This window comes from Poromitra crassiceps, assembly GCF_964638095.1.
Source record: "Poromitra crassiceps genome assembly, chromosome: 10".
NCBI classification, from domain to species: domain Eukaryota; kingdom Metazoa; phylum Chordata; class Actinopteri; order Beryciformes; family Melamphaidae; genus Poromitra; species Poromitra crassiceps.
In genome coordinates, this window is record NC_139631.1 from 21000073 (window position 1) to 21024690 (window position 24618).

Here is a 24618-nt window from a genome sequence, read left to right on the forward strand (position 1 = left end):
AAATATATATTTTTTTACGGTTTGGGAGGGTTTAGGCCACCTGCAGGGTGGATAATTGGTTATTCAAAAAGTTATTGAAAAGAAAAATAATCTACTAACAGAATGGGGGGAGAAGATCCAATATGCAAGATCCTACAAAATGTTGACCCACTTCAGAAAACATTGCTTGCTTGCTCTAAGAGCTGAATTGCAAACAATCAATCCTACATGAAGAGTCTGCTGAAGAGTCGCTCTTTAGAGACTTTGTAGGAAGTGCTTTGAATGTGACGACAAAGCAGGAAAGATGCTTGCTACTCATGTCAAACGGTTAGAGAGCAAACAGTCAATTTCCTCCAAATAGTGTAAGCCATTATGATGATGGGTTTCACACACACACACACACACACACACACACACACACACACACACACACACACACACACACACACACACACACGCCCCAATGCATTCTGCAACAATAAGCCTTCTTCCAAAACCTGGGAAAGACCAGTTAATGAGCAATTATCAGCCATTAAGCAATTTTCGGCCATTTAACGATTCTAAAGTGTTGTGTTGTACAAATGTACACTGTACAAAAGTTTTCACTCTCCGTCTGGGAAAAGTTATTCCATCCCTAGTGAATCTGGACCAAGCGGGCTTCCTCGCAGGGCGTCAGTCAGCTAATAACATGAGGAGATTGTTTCAGGTGATCTCCAGTGCCGGCTCTCTCAGTCGACCAGCACTAGCAATATCGCCGGCTGGATGCTGAGAAACCATTTGACAGAATAGAATATCCATATTTATTCTTCATTCTATCAAAGTATGGATTTGGTTCTGTCTGTATGAAATGGTTCAGAGCAGTTTACCATGAACCAATGGCCTCTGTCAGAAGCAGTGGCATCATTTCTGCTCCCTTTCAGTTATTTCGGGGGACGCGGCAGGGATGCCCAATGTCATCGTTAATATTTATCTTTGCTCTTGAACCCTTAGCTTCTGCGATTTATGACAATTCAGAAGTAACGGGTATCTCAGTGGGAGGTCATCATTTTAAAATTAATTTATATGCAGATGATATTTTGTTAAGTTTATCTGAACAACTTACTGCCATTCCCAAGGTCTTAGACATAATTCATTCATTTAGTCTACTGTCAGGCTACAGCAGGGATGGGCAACTTTGATGATAGGCAGGGCCACAATTTATCCCCCACTACCAGATGGCCAGATTATGACCGTGCACTTCCACCAGTAGGATACTGTAACCCCATCACTCAATTACCCAATTATAGCTACTACTAATTTGATGAAAGAGAACAACATACAGTATATACTGGTAATTAACGTTTATTATACCAACATTTCTATTTTTCATATTCAAAGGCATTTAGTAAGGGCTGGGCAAAATGCTACCTTATCTGTAAAGGGGAGACTTGTGGGTACCCATAGAACCCATTTTCATTCAGATATCTTGAGGTGAGACGTCAAGGGACCCCTTTGAAAATTGCTATGCCAGTTTTTCCTAAATTTAGCCTAAATTTGGAGTGTTATTTAGTGCCCTTCCTGACAAGCTAGCATGACATGGTGGGTACCATCGATTCCTTAGGTGTTCTAGTTCCATATGATATGAGAAACTTTGAGTTAAAAATGGCGACCTCCGCAAAACATTGGGAGTGTTGGCAGGTAGGCCTATGTTAAATGCGTTCTGTGTTTTCCCCCTAACCCTTCTAAAAAAATTGTACTTTTTTTAGTCTGAGCTATTAGTCGAGGTAATTACATGAGCACAGACCATTATTAGTGTGCATCAAAATTCAAATTTTTATAATAATGCATTTCTCTGGACACAGGTAATCCCTCAGTGTATCAGTATCTACTACAACAACAACAACAACAGAGGGCTTCCCTGCTGCCAGAGCCTGCAGTGCAGTGTCATACATCTGTGCACTTGGCTCTAATTCATATCTAATTGTATCAACGCTACTATCAATATGCTAACTGGAATTGAAAAAATCTCTATTAAGCAGAAAACATAGAGAGAGGCTGCGCCAAGAAGACTGATGAATGATCATACTGACGGCTGTCTGAAACGTTATACTGAGTAAGCAGACAGCATTTAAAAAAAGAAAGAAAACAGAAAAGTAAATGAATGGCAGGTCTCTGTGGCCTGTATGTTTATAATGGTCTCTCTCTCTCTCTCTCTCTCTCTCTCTCTCTCTCTCTCTCTCTCTCTCCCTCTCTGTCCTTGAGCAAACACAGGTGTGTATTTGTGTGTGACGTGCACATGTGTGATACACAGTCAGGAACAGAGAGGAAGGAGCACAATCAGAGAGAGAGAGAAGGGAGAGAGAGACAGAAAGACAGAGAGAGAGAGAGAGAGAGAGAGAGAGAGAGAGAGAGAGAGAGAGAGAGAGAGAGAGAGAGAGAGAAATAATCTATATCAAAGCCTAGGGGTCTCTTTCAAACCAATTTTGTGTGAGAAGATTATTCTACTGATCTCTGCCACCTCTATTCATGGTTCATGGCTCAGATCCAGGTACTGTATATCTGTGCAGCCTGGCGGCACATGACCAACTGGACGACGAGAATGTTAGAACTCACAGCCAAGAAACACCATTATGGCATAACCCAGACAAAAATGATAAGAAATAACAACAGCAAAAACCTTAGTATAGACGGTTTTAACTTGACAACAAAAACATTCTAAATTGAACCCCAGCTCACTTCCTGTTACAGTGTTTGCTATAGACAGGAAAAAAGAAAAAAAGAGAAGCAGAGCAAGACTGACAATTCCATGAAACCCGTCTATTACCTGTGCCAATTTTGCAAAATTCAGTCTGAAGCATTTTAATTTTTGCTTACTCTGAAACACTATTTCAAACTAACCTAATTCAAAGTGTTAGAATCACCATGTATCACCATGATTTTTGTTTATTCATCTGGACAAATGACAGCGAATGATGTGCAGCGTCCTATACTACAGTTAATTCCTTCCGTGAAATGTCATCTTTAATGATATTGTGTGTGCAGCTGAGGTCAACTACACTCAGCCACATAGATTGTATTTGGCATGTGCTTGCATTTGTGGTAAAGCAGTGATGTGGTTAGCCTGAAAAGGTTCCTGTGAGTGAGGCCTTCGCAGCACGGAGGAGGCAGGAAGGGTCTGGTTTCCACTTATAAGACAGGACTGACTCACACAGTCTCTACACTCCTAATTCCACAAGGTCCTACATGTGATTTTTATGTGTTTGTTTGTTTGTGTTGAGTAAGTTGTAGTTTATGAGATTGTCAGAGACAGAACTACAGTCCGCGCCAGGACAGAAATCAATCCATTCTAAAGTGCGCCGCCTGTCCTGTGCCAGGAAAAGTGAATGAGTTAAGGCCCTTAACGTTTTGCTCCATTAACAATTGCTGTGGAGACACCTATTGAGCAAGGCATCGCTCCACACCAACAACAGCAGAAGACTGTGGTTGTACTGGGAAGCTCCCAGGTGTCATGGTGTGCAAATGTATGAATGTTAAGCGGAGTGCTGCTGATATTGAGGAAAAACCTTTCCCTGAACAAATAAAACAAGAACCTCCACTATAGCGACCACATTATTATTATTATGATTATCTTGGGTTTAAATGGAGAATGGATATTGACCACTTCAACCCAAGAATATCACTATTGCAATTCAAAAACCGATATCAATTAAACCCGACAGGGCAGGTTTTATGACATATAAGTGATCAATAATATTTCAGAGGCCTTATTTCAAGTCAGTAATTTGATATGATTTTCAATGTTATCCTATCCTATATAGCCAATATGTGCGAGCTAAGAACAGTTGTGGTCTGGGGTAATCGGTCTGTAAAGCAGAGCTCTGTAGAGCAGTGGTTTTCAACGTGTGGTCCAGGGACCACGAGGGGCCCTTGAGGGGGTTCCAGGGGTCCCCAACAAATTGTTAAACTTCACCATTATTTTGTCATTTACAAGACGTTAACAATTAGACTTATTAAAGAATGTACTGTAGAAGAATGGCTGTTTTGATCATAGTTTCACTGCTATTTCTCTACAGATAGTCATGCAATTCTGGTCAAAATCCTCTCTAACAATAATACAAAAATATTCTTCGATTTGTGGCCAAGAGACAAAATCTCATAAAATAGGGGTCCGCGGTTCTAATGCAGACTAAATGAGGGGTCCTTGATATGAAAAAGCTTGATAATCACTGCTGTAGACTCTTCAGGATAAATGGCTCTGAAAGAAAGCCTTTTTCCAATCAGTCAGTTTGACAGCCAGAAAGATTAAAAGGTGACAAGGGCTCCATTTGACCATTTGACCCCTGTTGACTTCTGATCTTTTGTTGTATTATCCTAATTATTCTGATTCTGATTAGCAGCACTACTTTATTAGAAACCAGATAGACATAGCTGCTCACATATATGGTCAATAGCTTTATGTGAGGTTGATTTGGGTAAAACATGCGTGTGCAGCACACTCTCTTTCTCTCTCACAGTCACACACACACACACACACACACACACACACACACACACACACACACACACACACACACACACACACACACACACACACACACACACACACACACACACACACACACACACACACAATCCTTCTGAAACCAAATGGTTTGGCAGAAGGCTGATGGTTAGAAGAGGGGAGCCTGGCTACAGACAATCTGTTACCACCCCACCAATAAATAGCCCACCAACTCATATTGGAGGAGCCAGCCCTACATTTACAGTTGCCTTTGAATATGAGATCCTTCCCCCCAACACACTTAATTGCAATTGATTGGCTACTTAGTATCACAATAAAGACAGTTTAGACTAAAAGTTGTCTAACTCTAACTCCAAAAAGAGGTTCTGATGCCCAGGGGCATCAAACCCCATCTGCTCTCAGTGTCATCACGAGGAAAAGAAAGCACCCTTATCATGCAGTATGGACACAGTCACTGAACTACCCCACAAGTCAAATGTGACCAAAACAGGATAGCCTACTCATCTGAGAGATCTCCTGTATGCAGGGGAGCTATAGGCTACATCTTTATCATCACTGGCAAACTAATAGGCTGCTGTTTGTTTTTCCGACTGAAAACACCCACCTCCTTCTTGACGGTGCGCAGCAGTCTCTGACGCGTCTCGGCTTCTAAAACACAGCAGAAACAGTCCCACACTGAGCATTTTACACATGGCATTAGAGGAACTTACCACGCATCATATCCATACATGTAATATAAATTGGATTACGATATTTTCATTGGGTCTATCTGATTTTTTTTCTCCCACCTGCCATTATTGTTGCCATGGATTCTCTCCTGTCTGCGAGCTCTGCCCCTCCCATCAGCTGAATGCTGCCTGCCTGCCTGCTGGGTGTACAGAGAGATGTGGCTCACAGCTCCTCCTCCTCCTCACACACTCCTCTTAAAGCGACACAAATCGGGGGAAGCCACTTCCTCGTTGTGTGGTTACTGGCTCACCACTGGAAAAGCCTCAAAGTACGACCAACCTTATGCTTTCACCAGCCAACTCGGTTTACAGTCAATGGTCATATAGCCTAAATTAAAAACAGCAGTATAGCCTATTATATATTTTTTATTTTATTATTACACAATTTGGATCAAGGCTTTATATCCTAATCAGTTTGTTTGATCAATTAAGACATGTTGAGAGAAGGTTAAATTATATCCTCCTGGATAAATTAGCCTACTCGTACTCTAATAGTAATCTAGTAGTGCTATCATCACCACAGGACTCTATAAAGGCACAACCATTAAAATGCAAATAGACAGTAGTAAGAAACAAATCTATGAACTGGAAAATAAACAGACATAATAGAAACAGGTTCTCCCTGTTTCCTCCCTGTTACATGTCCCCAATCAAACAAACGTTTAATCTTCACGCCATCTTGTGGTCAAGATATGAACTGTCTCATGATGCAGATAGCAGGCTACCTTTCTGTTGAGACTACCTTTCTGTCGACTGCAGGTTGAGCCCAGCATTGCATGAATGGGATTTGTGTGATTTTATTCAGTAGCATCGTCTATTCATGCATTCCGTCGCTTTTTGTCTGCATAATCTCATTAATCATGACAATCAGCCATTTTATCAGGCTCTTTCATACATCATGCCTCTGGCTCTAGTCTGATCTAATCCAAATTTATGAAGATTCACATACATTGGGGTAGACTATTTCAGTAGGCTACTGTAGGCTACTTTACTAGGGCTACGGTTTGGATGCACTTTACTCCACTGCTTCAAATACGACCCTCCAGGCCATTTAACACTATAGTAGGCTATGTGGTTGCATTCAATAAAAAGGCTTTGTTAAAACATATGATATACAGTATATGTGTCAAGTTTCAGGAGAAGCAATGAAAGTGAGCACCCAACCCCCTATGTTTAACTTACAAGAGACAGTAAACTGCTTCCATACATTAAAATATTGAACAAACATTGTATTATTATTCGTAGGCCTACAGTAATTTGAAAGATTTACTTCAAAAGTAAAACGTATAAATGTCTGTGCCAAATAATTTATTATATACAGCCATTTTAACTTTTTAGAGCGGGTTGATACAAGGGTCTATTAATTCCTCCAATTCACTTCAATAATTTTCACAAACAACTATAAGAGCTCATATTGTCCAGTAGATGGCGACATTTATGGCGCTCAAGAGTCCCAAAATAGGCACCATTAGGAAACAAATCTACCTTCAGGCACATATGGATTATGAATTTACTGTTTTTATATAATAATAGTAATAATAATAATAATAATAATAATAATAATAAAGGTAATAATAATAATAATAATAATAATAATAATAATAATAATAATAATAATAATAATAATAATTTAAAAGGGACTTGCCATTTCATTGTATTGTGCACACTAATTGGTCTATCAGTGACAAGACTTTAAAACCAAACCATTTTCTGGGTCAAAATATCAAAACAAGGAGTAGGCATAAGCTTCAGTCCACTGCAGTGTGGAGGTTCCCCAGGCCATCAGGTAGAGCAGGTGGTGAGAGGATGGACTGGTAACACAGGATGACAGTGGAAGGAGGATGAGAGGACCAGTACCAGGGCCCTCAAGTTCCTTCTTGGTTTCAACACCGCCATCCACTAATCTGCTGCACCTCTCAAGATGTGCATATTGGATACATCAAACAGTGCCGGTCTGTGGCATAGGCAGTAAAGGCAAATGCTAGGGGCGCCATCCATCCATAGGGGCGTGCCAAATGAGAGAAGAGAAAAATCTATATAATAAAATAATATTAATATTCATTGAAAGCATGTGTGCTATTTATACACGCAAAACAATGTTTTTAAGTTTCAAAAGATTGTGCCCTCCCTCTCCCATATGCCTCGACTATGTTGGTGATTAATTAATTTGACAACAAAATACATGTTAAAGTCTTTCTGATTCTGATTCTGATGTCAAGAATGAAGTGAAATGCAAATTATATAGTAGATGATCCTATTTTTCTATTTTGCATGGTACTGGTGTGTGTGTGTGTGTGTGTGTGTGTGTGTGTGTGTGTGTGTGTGTGTGTGTGTGTGTGTGTGTGTGTGTGTGTGTGTGTGTGTGTGTGTGTGTGTGTGTGTGTGTGTGTGTGTGTGTGTGTTTGTGTGTGTGTGTGTGTGTGTGTGTGTGTGTGTGTGTGTGTGTGTGTGTGCGCATGCATGCGTGCGTGTGTGTGTGTGTGCAATCCGTGCATGCGCATTTTTGGGAAAGAGAGAGAGAGACAGAGAGAGAGAACTGATTGATGCTGTGGGGTCATTGTGTAGCAATAACAAATGGCATCTTATTAGTTTTTGAGTTTGTATAACACCCCCACCCCCCCCACCCCCAACACCCAACTGAGTTGACAACCCTATGTTGAAAAATGCCTATGGGTGCCTGATTGGTACAGGCCGGCACTCCCTACAATCACACTCTAATCTTGCATTTCTCTTCTGATGATCTGTGCCATTCTACTGCACTGATTTACTGCAAGAGACACTTGACATTTTCTTCTGGGGCATTCTCATTTCTGTGAAGGCAACTGGAAATAAAGATTTGCATTCTGTGTCCATTGCATGTCCGAGTCACTGTCACTCAGTGCTGTTTTTCAAGCTCACCTCTTTGATTCTTCTATTCTTGTGGAATAGAGAAAGCCCTCTTCATGGTAGCTCTCTCTCTCTCTCTCTCTCTCTCTCTCTCTCTCTCTCTCTCTCTCTCTCTCTCTCTCTCTCTCTCTCTCTCTCTCTCTCTCTCTCTCTCACAAACATCCCGTTCAACCTGGGATTCCGTTCCTGGCATGACTCACACCTTGCTCTGGCTTTAAATAACATAGGCTAATAGTTGGCCTTGTTAAATGGCATGCCAAGACTTCTGCTCTCACATCACCTGTCTCTAATTCGCTGTGAGCCCAAGGTAGCTGTAGGACTAGACAATCCCCACTCAGGGAAATAAGTGGCAGAGATGGAAGAATATTGACAAATTCTCATATTGACAATGAATGGCAACAGTAAATAAAACTAAACCAAATCAAAACAAGATTAGAAATAAGAATACTGTGTCAAATCCATATCTGTTGGTCTGTGGGTGTGGAGACTGTCAGCAGAATGCACATGTCCATGTGTGATTACAGTCGACATGCTGTAACAGGCAGCAGGCCATGTGATTGAAGGTCCTGTCAGTCTGATGTTCTTCAGCCCATTTGTGCCGATGCACGTTGACAGGACTGTATGTTAGAGAAGGCCAGGGCTGCAGTTTGGTGCCAAGTTTGGCCCTCGGGGTCCCGGCCCTTGTCTGAGCAACCACTGGCTGATTGTTTACCGTCCTCTGTCCCAGCTCTGGCAGAGAGAATGAATCTCTATCTATCTACTGTATCTATCTATCTATCTATCTATCTATCTATCTATCTATCTATCTATCTATCTATCTATCTATCTATCTATCTATCTATCTATCTATCTATCTATCTATCTATCTATCTATCGTTCTGACACTGGGTTAGGGTTAGGGTTAGGGTTAGGGTTACAACATCGAACATCGGCCTACATGAGAACTTGCTCATTATTACTTTTCAAATAAAACCGCTATTCAACAACATCTTGTTTCAAGATTCAATAACTTATTGCCTTGTCAACAAAGTTGTCAGGAATTTGCCTCAGAGCAACTCTTAAGATGAATGGACTATACACACAAAAAGATACAATACATGGGAAACAATTTAGAATAAAAAGAAAACACAATAAAAAGGTCCAAAACATAATTATTATATGTATTGCCACATGCCTGTGCAGATCTTAAAGTGCACTACCTCTATTACATCTACACATCAGCACTTAGACAAAAATTAGAAAACCTAGATCGAGTTGGTATCTAACTCTGTATGTATCTCTGTGTCTCTGTTTTATTTGCCTCGGACACGTCAGCCTGAAAGCATTCATATTTGGAAGGGTCCCAAATAGGGTCCCCAGCAGACAGTGACAGGGCTGGATTTTTGAATGAGGTCATTAGGGCCAACTAAATGGGCAAAAATGACTAATTAGTGGCCAAAATGGTCACAGGTCACAGGTTCAGCACCGTGGAGAGCTCCATTCGTTAGCTACTGATGGAGCACACTAGAGTGCCGTTGGAATCAGCCAGGGAAGCGGACTATGAAAGCCCTCTGGGGAGAGAGAGGAGAGGCTGCATGCCAACTCTATGAGCCAGGCCTGATTATGGCCAGTGATTGTGTGCTCCAACACAAGTATCAGAACTATAGCAATCAAAGAAACAAAAGTGGAAAGTCTTCTCACTGTTTCAATGCTACCAAAAAGTGACATTTATTGAAGTAGGCTAATAGGTAGGAAACAAACATGCTGCCATTCACAGCCAGCCTGGAGGTTGTGACAATGCTGCAGAAAGGCCAGCCCGTTTGGCCGCCATTCGGCCTTTAAGTGACAATTTCAGGATGACGCTGGATATCTCATGCCCTATCTCATTGTCATATCCATTTCCCAATCTAACTTCATTTGATGCACTTTCCACTCATTGACCTGTGTGACTGCTGCTATCTGAATATCTAGTTAGCAGCCTTTGCAAACTGGTCAGTGCTAAAAGCGGTGGATTTGATTACAAAGTCATTTTATTACGTTTTCCTAATGAGTGCAGTTATGCTGCAGAGATTCTATTCAATGTCTTTACCAAGCTATATTAGATAACATAGGATCAGGAAGTCAAGATGGCTCAAGATGCTATTTATAGCTGTCAAGATTTTGAACAAATGAACTGCATGCATGTTGGGTTGATCAGCATCATAACACATCCTGGATGAGTAGTTTCCAATAATGAAAAATAAAAATGTAGAATGAGAAATTGTAGCCTATAAAATGCCATGGAAAACTTTAGATAGGCTAGTCCTTGAAAATGAGAGTCTTTAGAGGCCAGTCGGTAGCATGTTGAAGCTGTTAAAAAAATCTAATTTGTGCAGCTACAGTATATTCAAGTGATAATGGGTTCACTCTTATTGACTCTAGGAGCACATCATTTATATGAATATCTTAGGCAGAAAATTTGTATTATCCAAATAACCATTCATCAGATGTTTGGTAATAGTATCACTAAATGTTATCTTGAAAAGATCTTGCAAAACAATTTCCCCATTGAAAAAGATTCAATTCAAACCTTATTCAAAATCAAATAAATCTTGTAACTGTCATACCTGCATCAAGTATAAATGTGATTTAATGATTGGTTTCAGTAAACTGAAGGACTGTGAAAGCTTTGAGCAATTCACATGCATTCATTGTCAAAAGGATGGTGGTGGTGGTGGTGGTGGTGGTGGTGGTGAAGATGAATGATGATGATGATGATGATGATGGTGGTGGTGGTGGTGGTGGTGGTGATGAGTCGTGCTCAGATTTGTTGGATAACCTGTTGCCTAGGCTATGTGAATGAAATTAGTAATCCCCCGGATGGGAAATCCTGAGATCTTCTATTTAGACTCTAAATGCATTCAATACGCTACAAAAACCACTTTCGTAGGCTACTAGCCTACTACATGTCTCTCTGAAGCATCCACGGCCTAACCTCCTGTCCACTGCATCGAGCCGGTGTCTAACTCCTCCCCCTCGGACCTGTCATCGTTACAGGAGATACCTCCTCTCTCTGTGAAGCTGCTACTTTGACTGACTTTTCAGAGTCCAACCATGCCCCTGCAGGACTCAGCGGTCATGGCGGGGAGTCTGACCGCCCACGGCTCCCCGAACCCCGGCTACAACAACAACGCTGTCCCGGTGCCGGTCATCACACAGACGGACTCCAGAGACAAATGGAGCAAAAAGATGGATTTTCTCTTATCTGTCATTGGCTTTGCGGTGGACCTGGGCAACGTTTGGAGGTTTCCGTACATATGTTATCAAAATGGTGGCGGTAAGAGTTTTGGAAATATTTAATTAGGCCACTTAACTTAGCCTATGAGTTGTAAAAAAGAGAAAAAATGCTTATTACAAGTGCACAAGCTCTTATTAAATGCAGGCCTGCTGCATACAATTTGGTATATTGCAATAGACCCTTCAACTATATGCTATAGCCTATAACTTAGCCAATTAAATCTATCATAATCTGTGCTTTAAATTATCTTTATTAGTAAATCAGAAAGTAGGCACAAAGCTGCATCTGGCAGGGGAAACTGTCCATGGTGCTGAACTGTGCCTCTCAAACCCAAACACGGAGACCCACTAAAAAGTGTTTATAGTATGATTCGCATCTATATTAGCCTATTTGGTGATTTTTTTTAACACTGTTCAGAAGTGTCATAACTGCCTACCAGTCAAGGTAGAAATAATGTTCCCATAGCTAATGAAAACCCATTCATTTGAATTTCACACACAAATGATTACATTAGCCTACTTAAAATATTGTATTTAGAATGGGCCCCGGCTGTGTTGTTGTCACCTCTTTCACATAATACAGATTTTCTTTTCAGATTTTTGTCAGGGGAAAAACAAGGCTCAAAAAAGCATGTCCAAAAATAGCCTATACCTCTTATATTTGTTGGTGATTCTTACAGAGCTTTTATGTCGCGCACGCACACACACACACACGCACACACACACACTCACACACACACACACACACACACACACACACACACACACACACACGCACACACGCACACACGCACACACACACACAATGTAAACATGCAGCACAGCATTTATGATGATGATGAAAAGAAGACAGTGAGAAAGCTTGACTTAGTCTTGTGATTCAAATTCCAACCAAAGTCAAATTGTAAACGTCTTTACCCTTAGTTTCCTCAGTGTAACAGTCATTTTGCATGTGACAATCGTGACATGCTACAATACCAAGTCTGCATGACCTTATTGAAAAAGTCTTTTATTTGACCTTGATGACATCATCTGTACCCCCATGCATCTCTGTGCAGGGGCTTTCCTTATTCCCTACATCTTGATGGCCATCTTTGGTGGCGTCCCTCTCTTCTACATGGAGCTGGCACTGGGGCAGTTCCACAGGACTGGAGCCATTTCCATATGGAAACACATCTGTCCCATCTTCAAAGGTAAGGCCTCTCACCTTGCTGCTCAACCATAGTTCATTATGAAATTGTTTGGTATTTGATGACAGCCAATCTAGCCACAACCCAAATTGATCATTATTAATTAGGATTATTGATCAGGGAAGGTTATTTTCAAATTGCCAATCTGCCGGGGATTAGACAACCAACCTGCTTAGAACTGGTACCAATAATTAATAGGGGTTAATGTGGGTGAATAATTAGGGTGAATGTCCTCAGATACGTTTGAAATACTTAACCTTCAATCAATCGAATATATGGTGTTAAATCACATTTTATTAAATTCACAAAGTGCAATTTAGAGTGTTAGAATAATGTTCAAGCATGATGAACTATTTCCACTTGTCTGCAATTAAGTACATGTTTGTATTGTCATTTTGTAATGAAAAAAGTCTGTTCAGGATAATAAAAAACACATATGAGTAGTTCCATTTGATCATTGTTTTCCCTAGCCTGGGTAAACCCATCCCCCACGTGACCTGCTCTCAGACCTAGTGACTGGGAACTGAGAGAGCAGGTCACGTGGGGGCTGGGTTTACCTAGGCTATGTTTTCCCCCCCAGTTACAGCAACAGACTGCAGATACTCACATGACTCTGTGCTTTTGTCTTCCTCCTCCTCCCCCACGTCTCTGCCCTGTTTCCAGGTATAGGATATGCCATTTGCATCATCGCTCTGTATGTGTCCTTCTACTACAACACCATCATCGCCTGGGCGCTCTTCTACTTCTACTCCTCTTTCTCCAGTGTCTTGCCCTGGACCAACTGTGACAATGTGTGGAACACTCCCGACTGCACCAATTACTTTGGCAGGGACAACGTCACCTGGACGAATTCCTCCAGGTCTCCAGCAGAGGAATTTTACACGTAAGTGCATGTAAGTGTAAGTAAAAAAAGAAAAAGAAAAAAATCGACTTTAGAAAGATTGTCTAATGGTTTTGTATGAGGAATACTCTATGTGATGAAATTTACTGATTCAGGTGTTTTATCCCAACAGGAGGAATGTTCTTGAGATCCACAAGTCGTCCGGGCTACATGATGTTGGGGGCGTTCGCTGGCAGCTGTTGCTCTGCCTTTTTCTCATTTTCACCATAGTATACTTCAGCCTCTGGAAGGGGGTGAAAACTTCCGGGAAGGTAACACACTGGCGATGCTTTGCACCCATAATAATAGTTTCATAATAGGATTATTGTATTTCATCTATACTTTCATGACAAAGCTTTCATCACCCCTCTCTCTTATTCTCTTCCTCATTCTCTCTCTCTCTCTCTCTCTCTCTCTCTCTCTCTCTCTCTCTCTCTCTCTCTCTCTCTCTCTCTCCCCTCCATGCCAGGTAGTGTGGGTGACCGCCACCTTGCCCTATGTAGTGCTGTTCATCCTGCTGATCCGTGGTGCCACTCTTCCAGGTGCCTGGAGAGGTGTTGTGTTTTACCTCAAACCCCAGTGGGGGAAGCTCCTGGAGACCAGTGTGAGTTGAACAGGGTGCAGTCTACGCCACACGAGGACAGGACATAGCCGTCTCTTGGAGGAAAAATATGGCCAAGTTGTCTCATATACGTTTGGTTCCTTGAGAATTCACCTGTTGAATTAGGCTTCTGCAGGTCTATGGAACCGTCCACAGCTTTCTGCTCTGCTCGGTGCACTCTCGTGCAGTGTGAGTGCTTTGGTTCCAGGGAATATGGATGAGATGAAATGAGATGCATAAATAAGCCACAGACCAGGATAATAAGATGCAATTTCCCCATTAACAAAGACCACCCTTTCTATCTCACTCACCAACATCCAATGCTCTCTGTTCTTTTTTCTGCCGAACACACGCTCCTCTTCAGATCTCTCTGTGTACAGCTGTGTGGCAGCTCCATTTCTATATGGCTAGCACAGCACTTTCCAGCTCCACTAATGTTACTGGGGGCACAGGCCACCAATAATAAAATTACAATTTGATGATGCTCGTATTTACTGGGCATTGTTGCTGAATTGTTGAAAACAAAGAAACAGATTTTGTTGATTTGACATGGAGAGAAATTGGCATTTTTGTATAAGAAATCTATGTTTTTTTTATGCTATCATGCGTCCCTTTCAGTTCAAAACACTAGCAGAATACCCGTGCAGCGTATCGGACTACACAGCCACTTGCATTGCAAGTTCGGCCATTAATCGTCTCTCATTTAAAAATCTGGCTCCATTAGGTCACTTGCAGGGGTGCAGTTTACACTTCTTGATAGATTCAGCGCGATCGCATGTAAAATGACATAGCTGTGGTTGAAAACAATTTTTGCTCACTCACTCACTCACTCACTCACAGACTTCACATTCTTATTATAGTATTATTATAGCACACAATAAGTGGTCATTTAGTCAGGCCTCGCTCACTCACAGAGTTGGCATGCAGCCTCTCCTTTCTCTCCCCAGAAGGTTTTCATAGTCCACTTCCCTGGCTGATTACAACTCCGCTCACGTGTGCTCCTCCACTCAGGTGTACTGCATCAGTAGCTAACGAATGGAGCTCTCTGTGGTGCTGAATCTCTTTTGATTCATTTTGGCCACTAATTAGCCATTTTTGTCCATTTAGTCGGCCCTAATGACCTAATTCAAACATGGGGCTCACCCGCAGGGGTGCTCTTTACAGTTCTTGAAAGATTCAGCACGACCGCACGTAAAATGGCATAGCTGTGGCCGAACACACTTAGTTATCGGCTACCAAAAGAGTGCCAGAGGCTGGTGAATAATGAGCCTATCTGTCTTCTGCAGGTGTGGGTAGATGCTGCGGCTCAGATCTTCTTCTCTCTGGGGCCTGGGTTCGGCGTTCTCCTGGCCCTCTCCAGCTACAATCCTTTCACAAACAACTGCTATCGGTAAGAATTGAGCCTTCATGGCCAACCATAGGTCAACCATAGGCAAAACACAGATCATGAACTAACCTGAGCACTGCTGTCCAGTGAAATACCTTGTATTTATCATTAGGCTAATTGGCTGCACCTGGGCCTGGTGTACTCCTTGGGCTTAAGAAGACGTTCAGACGATTCAGTCTCTCTCCCTCCTCACCGATGCACCTTTTGCTCTGTTAATTTGTTTCATGTAGTATGTGTTGTCTAGTTATTTTCCCTATTGAATACATTTCCAAAGTTATCAGCTATCTTGAGCTCTTTACTTCATAAAATGATTAGATTAGAGGATGCACTTATTTGTGTTGATTACATTCTTAGCAGTGAACAACAGGTAACATTTAAAGGTCGGGGCACTCGGGTGGCTCATATGGGTAGAGCGCGTGCCACAGGGGCTTGGTCCTTCCCGCGGCCAGCCCGGGGTTGAGTCCGACCCGTGGCCCCTTTGCCGCATGTAACATTCCCCTCTCTCGCCCCCTGTCTGCTGGCTGTCCTGTCTAATAAAGGCTGTCTAATAAAGGCAAAAATGCCCCCCCCCCTCCCCATTTTTAAAGGTCAAAATTGATAGTTTCTGCATGAAACCCTTCACATTATGATTTTTCGGGTTTTTACAAGTTTTCAACCAATAAAAGCATTATGCATAAAAAAAACTAAGATTAAAAAAAGACACAATTGTATTGAGATTGTTTATTTTATTAATCTAATTAACACAGCACCCATCAGTGGAGCATACTTCATTAGTATTATTGTTGCAGGAAGTGTAGGGTTGCTGGCCAGGATTATCCTCATGCCTCACACAGATAATCAGGCTGAAGAGAGAATTCAAAGGAACTAATTAAGCAAAGGTCAGATGTGGTTCAGGGAGGTCCTGACCGCCTTTCACAATAGCAAGACACAACTACTATTGCTGATAGAAATGAATAGATTTTTGTGATAGGTTTACCACTACCACTACTAGATTTAACACAAGCAATAGGTGTGAGTATTATTGGCTCCTGCAGAGACCAGTTTTGTCTCTTTGTCAGAAATGATGATGACACCACCTTGGCTTGAACCAGACTTACCGGTATACTGACTTTATTTTTCCTCATCAGTGATGCCATCGTAACGAGTTTAGTCAACTGTTTGACGAGCTTCGTGTCAGGGTTTGTCATCTTCACGGTGCTGGGCTACATGGCAGAGATGAGGAAGGTAGAGGTAGAGGATGTGGCCAGGGATAAAGGTGGGTCTGAGTTTTAGAATAAAAATAATCAAATAACAGCAGATCACATATTCAGCACAGACTCTTCATATTCAATCTTTTCATGTTTTCAGGACCGAGCCTCCTCTTCATCACGTACCCAGAAGCCATTGCCAACATGATGGGCTCAACCTTCTTTGCCATCATCTTTTTTGTGATGATGATCACCCTGGGTCTTGACAGCACGGTATAAACTTTGAAAGCTAAAATATATTTATAACAATAAAAAAATAATGTAAAAAAAAAGAAAGAAAACTAAACAACATTTTACTCAAGCCCTTACTGTAAATTGCAGATCAAGTTGAATAATCTTCTAGGCCTTGTGATGTAGCATGAATAATACAATAACCATAAGATTTGCTTTTTTGCTTATTTTCTAGCATTTATTGCACTTACATTTCATTTCTATAAGAGCTTTTAGTCTCATTACTTTTCATTAACTCCAAATGTGAAAATGGAGACCTACATGCAGAGCTGTTGCGATGTTAATTTAACTTAAATGTGCATATTTATCTGACATAAGCTATCCTTAATGTCTATAGGCTATTTTTAATAGATGTTTAAACATGTTTAAAACATGTTTATTATATTGTATTTTAAATTAATGTAATTCTCCAATAATACATGTCTTTGCTGTGTGTCTCAGTTCGGCGGCCTGGAGGCGATCATCACTGCTGTGTTGGACGAATACCCAGATCATTTCTCTCACAGGCGTGAACTTTTTGTTCTGGGCTTGGTAGTTGTCTGCTTTCTGGGCTCTCTAAGCACCCTCACAAATGTAAGTAACTTTTTCAAATTCTAACAGCAATCATCTCTTTGTTAGTTGAAACGATCACCTTCAAGCACTAGGTGAGGCTATAGGTGGTTCTATAGATCCATAATACTGCCCATAATGTGTTATTTGTATTTAACTTGCTAAATACAATCCTGAGATCGACATTCTGTTGCTCTCATGGAGGAAAGCCATGATGATGACTTGTGTTATTAAGTTATTTTATTTTGTGATTTGTTTATTATGTTTTTTTATTATATTTATTATTTTTTATGTTATTGGCTATTGACAGGGTGGAGCTTATGTTGTGAAGCTGCTGGAGGAATTTGGAGTAGGATGCTCCATTATCGCTGTAGGTTTCCTCGAGGTCATTGCTGTTTCCTGGTTCTATGGTAAGGAAGAAATTATTATCCAGTTTATTTGATCTCTAATGTAAATTGACGAGAAAGAAGGTAGTGGCTGACCGACTTATAGAATTCAGAGATGATCTCATATGCCTTTCAGTAAATTTGAAATCGTTTGTAGGTATCAAAAGATTTAGCAATGACATCGAAGCCATGCTGGGCAGCGCCCCTGGATTATTCTGGAAGGTGTGCTGGGTCGCCATCAGTCCAGCATTTCTCGCGGTAAGAGGCGACAATTTAAACAATCGACTAATGACTCTAAACTTTTACATCTATATCAGTTACTTGGACTGTGCAGCAATGTATTTCTAACCTGTTTCATTATGATACAAGTGAATTGGTAATAGTTTACTGCATGTAGCCCTTTTGGAAAAAGAAGATCAAATAGGATACACTCATCCAAGCCATCTAGAGATCAATGGGCAGTGGCAGGCCAGGCTAAATGACACGGGTGAATGCTCAGTGTAAGATCAAAACACAGGACAAAGATGACTGGGCCAGTGGCCTTTGAAGGCTGTAGGGCTGACCTTCAGTGATACATTAAACCCTTATCTTCATCAAATGCCTTATTCAAGTATTCCCCTGCAGGATGCGTAGTGCATAACACTTGTGTAAATGTCAGTTTCCTTCACCAACATCGGGGGTGTAGCACAAAATTCAGGGCCCTGATTCATAGACCGAATCACCTTGCCTTACTTCCGGGTAGACACCTGCCTATTGATTTAAATTGTGGAGATATCACAAACTTGTTTATTGTTTATTTATGTTGACATTTTCAGCCTTAATTGTAATGTTAAAGATATCAACCCTAGTTAAACACGGTGGTCCGACCTATCTGACGTTTGCAGGTGTGTAGTGCCATCTGGAGAAGTGGGGGAGCGCACCTACTGTATATGAGGAACAACACCCCCACTATTTTCCTATTGTAAAAACAAACCCTTGGAGAAAAAGTATGGGAGATCCGCTCCCCTGCGCTCCCACAGCACTACACCCCTGGACGTTTGGTTGTGCTTATTTTATGTACCCTTGTTAATAAACAAAATTAATGAGATATGAAAGCATCAAATGAGGTACTTGTATACAGTCAGTGTACTACATGCAGTAGAATGCAGCCGGCGCAGTCCCAATTTGGAGAAATGGAAACCGGCCGCGTCAGGCAAGTAGAGCTGTCTGCTCAGTGTGAACGGGGCCATGATACAAAAATGTAAAAAAAAACACACACACATAAGATGCTTCTATACTGCTCACCTGGCATAATCCAAGTCTCCACAAGCCCTGAGATGCCAAGTTCACATTTACACCCCGTTTATAGCTGAAATATGCAGCTGGAAGCTCACTTCCATTTTGTCTGTTTTTTTCTTATAGCTCGAGCACCTGGCTCAGATTTCAGCTAAAAACAGGGTGTAAATGACATATTTTCAAGTCAACTTAGCATCTCAGGGCTAGTGGAGACTTGGAATATGCCAGGTGAGCAATATGGAAGCATTTAATTTTTTTTGTTTTTTACGTTTTTTGCTCATGGCCCCCTTCACACTCAGCAGACAGCTCTACTTGCCTGGTCTCCATTTCTCCAAACTGGGACAGTGCTGGCTGCATTCTACTGCATGTAGTACACTGACTGTATGCAAGTACATCATACAACCCCACATAAAAAAATGGAACTATCTCTTTAACCATTTTCTCTCCATTTGTCATCTCAGTTGTTCCCTGCCCTGTTTGTTATTGTAAACAACATTGTGATTCAGTCAATACATAAGCTTCCTCTGTTGATCCATGTCTCTCATGCATTCCAGCCTCTTTGAGGGCACAACCCGTATTGGGGCCCTGGGTAGTCAGTCCCACTTTTCCCCCCACTATGATGCCCCTGACCTACATACAGTACAGCAACCCAATATCATGTCTGCCTTTTGCATCCATCTCTCTCATCTATCCTGTTGACATTTTGCAGTGTTATAACGTGATTTCCCTTATTATTTCTTCTATTCTGCATGTCAGTGTGGCTGATATTACCTTGCCATAATGCTAATCATTTCTTACATATAAAGAGAGAATTGACATTCACCTATGGAAATGATGGCAAAATACCATGGGGGAAATTCAGTATCAGTAGATTTCAGTATATTTCAATATATACGGATGCTTTCTCAGTTCTTCCTCTCTATTCCCAGTATATCATAGTGAGCTCCCTGCTGAAAGCGCCCCCCCTCAAGGTGTTTGACTACAAGTATCCTGACTGGAGCATCACCGTAGGCTACCTCATCGGCTTCTCGTCCTTCATGTGGATCCCTATCTACATGGTCTACAAGCTGGTGTGGACCCCCGGATCTCTCAAACAGGTCAGTGGATCATATGCTACAGCTCAGATGAGACAGACATTTGTTGGCAAAACAGTGAGAGATTCAGTGTGATACAGTAAATCTGCCTCCTTCCACACCGCGTACTGAATGACCCACTGCTCTTCCTTTCCCCGACCGGTTTGTCTTCTTCAGCGTCTGGCGGTGTGTCTGAGACCAGAGAGGACCATGCCAGACATGCACACAGACAACCTCAACATGGCTTCTGTTCCATAAACACATTGAGGTGCGGATGAGAGGGAAAAGTACGCTGTTGGGGTACACACTCATCCCCTGCTTGAAGATTCCCATTCAAACCATTGTCTTAATTGTATTGGTGACCAACTGAGCAAATCAAAATGTCAGCCACATTGACTTTTTGATTTTTATCCACTGTCAACACTATAAAATGGTAAAAGCGGCTAAATCTGTAATTCTAAGAGGAATGAAGACACACTGGTAGCAATACTCATAATAACTTAGCTGTACCTGGATGGATGGGTGTATGCAGGAGGACAGGTAGCCTTCAAAAGCTGAAATAGTATTATCAAATGTTTAATTTCTATATGTATGGGTAGCAAATTACTTTAAAAAATTAATTAGGCTATACCTCTTCCCTATAGATCAGCTGTGGTTATTTTACAAAAACATTATGCCAAGGAAAATAAATGCATGTATACAAAATCCAAACCATAATTTCCATTGCATGGTCCTAGATTCTTTTTTATTATATACTTTATTTGATAGGGACAATGCAGGTTAACATAGTTTAAAGCAGTCTATGTATGGTATTGCAGATTTCATAAAGTGAGATGAACACGTAAAATGGTTTCCTCATGAAAATAACAGCAGTGTTTGTATGTCATTTCATGTGATACAAAGTTTGTTGTTGTTCTAGATTGTCAATTCAGTAGCCAACATACTGTACATGCCAACTCGTTTTTCACACCAAGTATTGCTAACACCAATGTATTTTTGTGATAAGTTGAACAGGTATTGTGTGTGGTTTATGTGTGGCTCATGTCTTGAAGCTTGAACCTAGGTTCTAAACACATCCTTGTTGGACAGTATCCCTTAATGTGCAAGGCAATGGAGTGTACTGCGGCTGAACAACCCCAACACCAGGCTCCTGCAAGACAGGGCTAGGAGAGTGGGAGGGTCATCACACTTTTAGATGTTTTATACAGAAAGTAGGCCAAAATAGGCATTCATTCTGTCATTGTGTTATTTATGGTTGAAATTCTAGCAAAAATAAATTAGTATCCTTTTTACTGGGGACCCCCTGGAACTCCCTCAAGGACCCCACTTTGAAAACCACTGCTGGGACCAACCCAAAAATAATGTTGAACTACAGTCCCTTTTTTATTTTTGTTGATACTGTATTTCATATTTAGTTGTAATACTGTATTTGTATAGAAGTTTGTACCAGCTGCTGAATACTCTTAGAAAATAAAAAGTTAAGTTTTTTTCCCCACAAGTGTTTGTAATGGAGCTAAGTGAGTGAATCCAATTTATGTTTTCAGATGAATAATATTTTCAAATCTTCTAAAGACAGTAATTTGTTCTATGCATTCATAGCATAGAAAGTAGAGATTGTGTACTTTCAGCTGATCTGTAACACTCCTACTTCAAGCAATTTGGATGGGCTACACGTATAAGTTTAAGGTTCTTCAAAATATTTCAAAATTCTGGATCTTTGTCTCATGTCTTCAGTTAACTTCAGCTAGCCTGTTTTGCCTTAATTCTGCCTAAATATTATATGTACAAGAGTTGTAAATGTTGTATTGATATTGTGCCTCTCTGATCAAAGACTGTTCAAACGTATTTGCAGACATATAATATTACTTGTGTCTTAGTCACATATGTTAACTTATCTAAATGCGCTCTATACCTTATTTATATTCGAGGAATAATGTGATGAGCAAGGTGATGAATGTTGTCCTCTTCAATCTGGTCTCTGTACTCTGTGTGTAAGATGTAATACAACTTTGTCTTGCTCTACGTTAGGCTACACAAGTCATAAGCTCTGACATTATTGATAATATAAACAATGTATTTCATCTTTGTGTTTGTGTGCCTTTGTCCATTCATTCATAGAGGGTATATGGTGCAGGTGTTTTTAAACAAACCAAAACACCATACAATATTTTAGGCAACAAAATCCCACTCTTTGGAAGATTTGTCTGAAACATAAATGTGTTACGAGATCTCATGCCATTGTCATGGCTGCTGCTGCTCATCTCACGCGACACGTACGAGGCACACTAGAAATGAGTGAGTTTATAGGTCTAATTAACAGGCTAATTTGCAATATCCAGAATCCATCAAGATACAATGGAACAGAGCAGCTTCTACAGTACCTTCAAATGCTTTTAATAAAGTGTTTTATTAAGCAGAACCTACCAACACACACACACACACACACACACACACACACACACACATTCCCAACACCAACAGCCCCCTCCGAACCTTATTCAACCTATTCTTATTCCTGGTTAGCAGGGCCTGATGGCTCCAAGGACAATTGAGTGAACATAAGGTGGAGCATGCAATTCTCCATTTGGGCATAGACTAAGCCCCCTTGTTGCAGTAGATGTGTCTCCAGAGCAGACAAGCAGAGGAGACACACAAAAGCTGGCACTGCTAAAGATATGATGTTCTCTTCCATATGAGATGAACAGCTTGATGAACATCTCTGATGAAACGTTGCATACATGTAGATATGTTGTGTCTGGGTTTACACTAGCTAATAATGGATAATAGGATGGAAGTAGAGCTACATAGAACACACCATTGATTTTCAGCTTTTCAAATGTTTAGCATTGATATTTCATATATGACTATTGACTCCATTTTAGATCTGTTAAGGTTGCTGTGAGACTGGTGGATTTACGTGCGGATAGTTAATGTCCAAGACACACTTGGTAAACTGAAGTCTCGATAACTAGGAACGCTTTAGCACTTGATAGCTGAGTCTGCATGGTTCGAAGATGGGAACTGTTACAGAAGGTTGTGAGGTTAGTCTATGAACAACTACAGAGGACTTGCAGAGCACACCCTTATAGGTCTCGACTATGACATCACACTGCGTTGTGACATCATCAGTAAGGCCATCAGAGACGACATGATCATGAATTATGACATCATCACCGTCGACCACCCAATGATGACAACCTAACAGCGTCCAGTAACATAGTCAGATAGTGATGTAGTCGTGACATCATCCAACAGTTCGTACTCATGGGGAGATGTAGGTATGACATCATCTAACAAGATCAGTCATCACCACTAACACAGTCTTGAATGACGCTATAGATGTTCAGATACCTGGGGATATTTCATAACAGTTATGCAGAACTATAGAAGGTCAACATTCAATTGTAGAATGTGACTGTCCTCTGAATTTCACTGTTACAGAATGTACAGAAAAGGCTCTTCATTCTGTTTCGTTCGTCCTCTTATTCACATGAAGTTTCATGGGGGAGCTGGAGCCTTAGCCTGGGTAAACCCATCCCCCACGTGACCTGCTCTCAGACCTAGTTCTCAGTCACTATGATAGTGACTGGGAACTGAGAGAGCAGGTCACGTGGTGGCTGGGTTTACCTAGGCTACTGGAGCCTAACTCTGACAGACAGACTCACATTCACATCTATGGGCAATTTGGAGTCTCCAACCCACCTGACCTGATATTTTACTTTGGTATAATAAAATGTTCTTTTTCCTGCACACTCACCTCAGCGTGACTCCATGAGTAGCCCACCTCTGGCCTTATCTATTCCAGGAGAGTGTATATTCCTATGTCTCTGTCAATTCCTGCAAAGAGGCACAATTATTTCATGAAAAAGATGACAAGCAACATGGAACATAACAGGCATTATCTTGTTCAATCTGCTTCAGCTGAGCTTGGGCCTGTGTAGGAAGGAGGATATTTTGAGCTGCAAGTGAACAACATAGGCAACTGGGACAGTCAATATTGATGGATGACTGCTAGGGATGGGTATATCGGTACCCAATACCTTTATGGTATGGACCAAAATACAGTACCAGGTATTGAAACTTCTCCAGTCGAACGATGCCGGCATTTGCTATGTTTTGTACACAGATCTAGAAAGAAATTGACATTTGTATGGCAAGTGTTCTTCGATTTAATGCGATGTCAGTTAAAGAGTCATGAAAGGGCTAATGCGACATGTGGTGGTGAAGTCAATTATGTGACAGAGTTATGTGACAGAGTATCAAATACTCTATATGAAATACAGTTATTGCAATAGGATCAATGCAAATAAGCACTGGTCTAACGAATGAGTTTTGTTAGTCAAGTTACATTTGTGTTAAACATGCCCACTCTGAGTCCAGTGCACTTTACACAAATGAAACAATGATCATTTGAGTAACATAGGATGTAATTGTATTTATTTTTATTTTT

General features: G+C 41.0%; 2 protein-coding genes across 2 annotated transcripts in view; one reads left to right on the forward strand and one right to left on the reverse strand.

The window, feature by feature from the left end:
* Nucleotides 1–5287, reverse strand: part of sgsm1a (small G protein signaling modulator 1a) — a gene marked incomplete at its 5' end in the record, with an annotated part of 40273 nt that extends 34986 nt beyond the window's left edge. Inside the window, 2 exons of the mRNA XM_083645328.1 lie at nt 5085–5128; nt 5269–5287. Of these exons, the coding sequence (XP_083501454.1) occupies nt 5085–5128; nt 5269–5287 (63 nt within the window). The remainder of the gene's footprint in view (nt 1–5084; nt 5129–5268) is intronic.
* Nucleotides 5288–11166: 5879 nt separating this feature from the next.
* Nucleotides 11167–20426, forward strand: slc6a4b (solute carrier family 6 member 4b; the record flags this gene model as incomplete). Its single annotated transcript, XM_083644572.1, has 13 exons — nt 11167–11389; nt 12408–12542; nt 13203–13422; nt 13553–13691; nt 13889–14023; nt 15307–15410; nt 16535–16662; nt 16755–16867; nt 17327–17458; nt 17745–17844; nt 17978–18078; nt 20025–20192; nt 20346–20426. The coding sequence occupies 13 exons, from the start codon at nt 11167–11169 to the stop codon at nt 20424–20426; spliced, it is 1779 nt and encodes a 592-aa protein (XP_083500698.1).
* Nucleotides 20427–24618: the final 4192 nt, after the last annotated feature.